The sequence below is a fragment of the Phalaenopsis equestris genome, unplaced genomic scaffold (genome assembly GCF_001263595.1).
Source record: "Phalaenopsis equestris unplaced genomic scaffold, ASM126359v1 Scaffold000369, whole genome shotgun sequence".
In the NCBI taxonomy this organism is placed as follows: domain Eukaryota; kingdom Viridiplantae; phylum Streptophyta; class Magnoliopsida; order Asparagales; family Orchidaceae; genus Phalaenopsis; species Phalaenopsis equestris.
Window position 1 is genome coordinate 883,748 of NW_018164811.1, and position 3,621 is coordinate 887,368.

Consider the following 3,621-nt stretch of genomic DNA (forward strand, 5'->3'; position numbering starts at 1 on the left):
GAAGCATAACTCGCCGAACTGCCGTAGCCCTTTATCCGAACTGTTTCGCACCTGTTCGTTCCCGCGAGCCCGTCCGCCTTGCGAACAATTTTGATCCTGCAACAAAAACTTTTCTGCAAAAAAAAAATCCTCTGCAAAAATCCTTAGAACTTTTTTTATTTTTTCCAAAAAAAAAAAAAATTGAAATCTTTGAGCAAAGAAAAAAAAATTTCCTCTCCGCCTCCAAGTAAAGAAATAAATATTCACTTTATTTTCTCTCCTTCTCAGCTAGGAAATTCTTAATTAAATTTGCTTAATTTAATTTAAAGCAATTTAATTAAAAAGCTTTCCTTTAATTTAAAGAAAAAAAGCTGCCAATTTTCGGATTCCTCCAATTTGGGCCTTCCTTTTCCTCCAACAGCAGAGGAATATTCCTCTAGATTCTTTGATTCCCTTGATCCTCCCGCCTGCAGAAAATGAAACAAGCTTTTCTCCGCTTCAGGAAACTCCCAGCAAAGGAAACAAATTTCTCCTCCGCTTTCTTGCCTTTTCTGGCCTTCTCCCGAAACCTCCGCTCCTTTCCTTTTCTCTGCACCGAACCTTCCTTCCCAGAAATCTCCTCCCGCGAACGCCGAACCTTACTTTGGCCAAATAACTGGATCTGGTTCGGTTCCTGAGCTCCTCTTCCTGCTGCAAAGGCCTCCTTCGTGATCCTTCGGCCTGCTCGTGAACTCCTATCACGCCGTTTGACGATTCCGAACCGAATCTGGAGCCCTTCGCGCAAAACCTCTGCGCCGAACCTCCGCCCGAACCCTAGCGAACCCTGGGGTTTTTTTTATTTTTTTTTTGCCGCCGAAAATTTCTTCCTGCCGTCGAACCAGTCTCTGATACCACTTGTTGAGAAAAATAGGGCGAAGAAAAACAAGAATCAACATAAACCAGAAGAACACAGAGATTTAACGAGGTTCGGCAAAGATGCCTACGTCCTCGGGAGCAGAGCGGCGACCTCCTTTTCAATATTCAGAAAAGATTACATAATAGAATATTCAGCTCTCTCAAAGACCTAGGATTACAAACAGGTCTATTTATAATCCTAGAATAAACCTTACAGTACAATATGTAATTCCCAAATTACCCCTGTACCGTATAGCGGGGCGTTGACCCAACACCCCCAACCCACATAACGTAACTTCCCGATTTGAACAGATTCTTCCGTTTCGCTCCGCTCTGCTCTGCTTCGTTCCAGCGTCTGTCTCTATATGATATATGAGCCATACCATAACATTTTGATTTTAAGCTGGATCAAACCAATTTTGAGCTGGAATGGACCTGAATAACTCAAATTTGACTTTTTTTTATTTCAAGTCGGATCAAGCTCCATTCAATTTTGAGGCGAGCTAGCTCGAAATTAAATATAATTAATGTGTGCTAGAACATACACAGCGGTAGCGTAATAGATTGTCGTCTTAGTGTTGCACGAGAAGTCATGGCACACTTATATAAAAGAAAATAACCAACAGAGACATCAAACATTATTTTGAAAACTTTGTTAAGGAAAAACCCATGGGTCGTGGCTCAGTTGAAGAGATCTACTATGACTTGGTGATTACAGTTACAATTTCTTGTCTTGTATGTGGGAAATGGTTACGCGGTCTTTTGAGCTACAACGCCGGTAAATGGTCCCGTCACAAAGAAAGGGCGACGACCGATGGTGATCGGTGATGGTTGACAAGATGTGGTAGACAATGGTTGGCGAGTGTCCATAATAGCAGAAGTGATGTTGAACTTCAGGTCCTTATCCATGCTTCAAGCTCTTTTTCATTCTTCAAACTTTTTACCTTCTCAAGTGAGAGGTAGGGATCTATTTACAGATTTTCGTCTTGCTTGTAATTAATAGAACATTATGAACCAGTATGATCGGATGACCCGGAGAGATTTCCAATATCATATTATGTTTCATGGACATTTAAGTGCCTCAACAACCTCGTAATTTAGCGTTCTTAGGCTCGTTAGGTTTGACTTGTTGAGACGCCCGAATTGACTATAAACTTAGCAGATTTACATTTGTTTGACCTTCTAAATATGTCTAGAAAGCTTTCAAAAGTGGTTTAATGGCTTGATCTGAGCTTGATTTGATTCAGATTGGTCTAATTATGGTATCATTATGTCTGTCTCATCGAGCGGGTCAGTTTAACTATAAGTTTGTTGAAATCAGAGCTTTAAAAGACTTTTAATCAAAGTTTGATTAACAAAAAGTTGCCTCAAGATCTATGTCAACAATCGAGATTAGTGTCGAATGATGAGAATTTATTGATGGTATATCAGTGATGAGTCGTGGGCCTATTTCAATCCAAATTCAATTCATATGAGCCGATTTTGAAGCTTCAGTTAACAATACAATTCAGCTATTAATAATATAGCTATGCTGATTTATGTATGAGTGAGGAGATAGCTGTTAGGCAAAAAGATGAAGCGAAGACGGCAGATTGTGCCATAAACAGTTGTGCTATATAATGCATGTACATTTTTCCAAAAAAAAAAAAGAAAACATAATTTTATATTTAATATTTCGTTATTATTTAATCATTCTATTTTTTATTTTTTTCTCGATACTTCTCTCCTGTCGGCTAACTAATGTTTCTGTGTGTAAAGATATGTGTCTATAGATGACGTCAGCGGAGCGGAGTTGTTCTATTACTTCGTGGAGTCGGATAGGAAACCCGAGGAGGATCCTCTCATCCTTTGGCTATCTGGCGGGCCGGGCTGTTCGGGCTTTGAGGGCCTGGCTTTGGATATGGGTAATAAATCGTTTCCGTTAGTCCGTTCAGATGTCTCACCATCAAGTTATTAAATTGAACTTTTAACTTTAAAATTAGTTATGCGGATTCAGAAACTCCTTAATATTATGAAACTTATATTTTTGCTTGACATTCAAGTGATAATTAAAAATAGTTAAAAAATGAGCAAATATGTATATAATTCTTGATGTATTTTATAAATGTTCTCTCTGATTAAAATTCATTGTTCTCAATTAATATTTGCATTCTACATATAATTTTTGTGCACAGGACCTCTTAATTTTAAAGTTGATAATTTTGATGGCAACATTCCAACCATAGTTGTTAATCCTTATTCATGGACAAAGGTGAGAAATTAGTACAATGTACAACTAAACAACCCCAAATATATAAGCATTAACATTCTGCTATAAATTAAATACCACTCATAAGATATTTTGAATTTCAGATTGCTAATATGATCTTCTTGGATTGGCCTGTTGGTACTGGATTCTCCTACTCCATGACTGATGAAGACTATATCACTGAGGATATTCAGGCCAAAGGAAATATCCTTAAATTTCTCAGAAAGGCAGGCCATAGTTGGAAATCTTTATTTAATTTTTATTTTATGCTTTAAGTTTTTACATGATGGAGAGACATTGTGAAAATGAGAAAAATCATTATATATTCAACGATGTAGTGGTTCTTGGGTCATCCAAATTTCATGCTGAATCCTTTCTACGTGGGTGGTGACTCCTATGGTGGGAAGATGGCTACACTTGTTTCTCATGACATTGTTGAAGGTAATTAGTTAGCCAATTTTCTTATAAACGTTAATTAATCTTGTTGTTTAGCTCACGAA

The 3,621-nt window shown here is 37.7% G+C and overlaps 2 protein-coding genes across 2 annotated transcripts in view; both read left to right on the plus strand.

Annotated features, from left to right (window-relative positions):
• The window catches only part of LOC110026374 (serine carboxypeptidase-like 16), a 12,922-nt gene extending 9,328 nt beyond the window's left edge, over nt 1-3,594 (plus strand). Inside the window, exons 2-5 of the mRNA XM_020727287.1 lie at nt 2,632-2,777; nt 3,048-3,124; nt 3,226-3,348; nt 3,460-3,594. Coding sequence (XP_020582946.1) covers nt 2,632-2,777; nt 3,048-3,124; nt 3,226-3,348; nt 3,460-3,570 — 457 coding nt within the window. The 3' untranslated portion in view covers nt 3,571-3,594. The remainder of the gene's footprint in view (nt 1-2,631; nt 2,778-3,047; nt 3,125-3,225; nt 3,349-3,459) is intronic.
• The window catches only part of LOC110026373 (serine carboxypeptidase-like 16), a 48,370-nt gene that overhangs the window by 41,952 nt on the left and 2,797 nt on the right, over nt 1-3,621 (plus strand). The window lies entirely within an intron of this gene.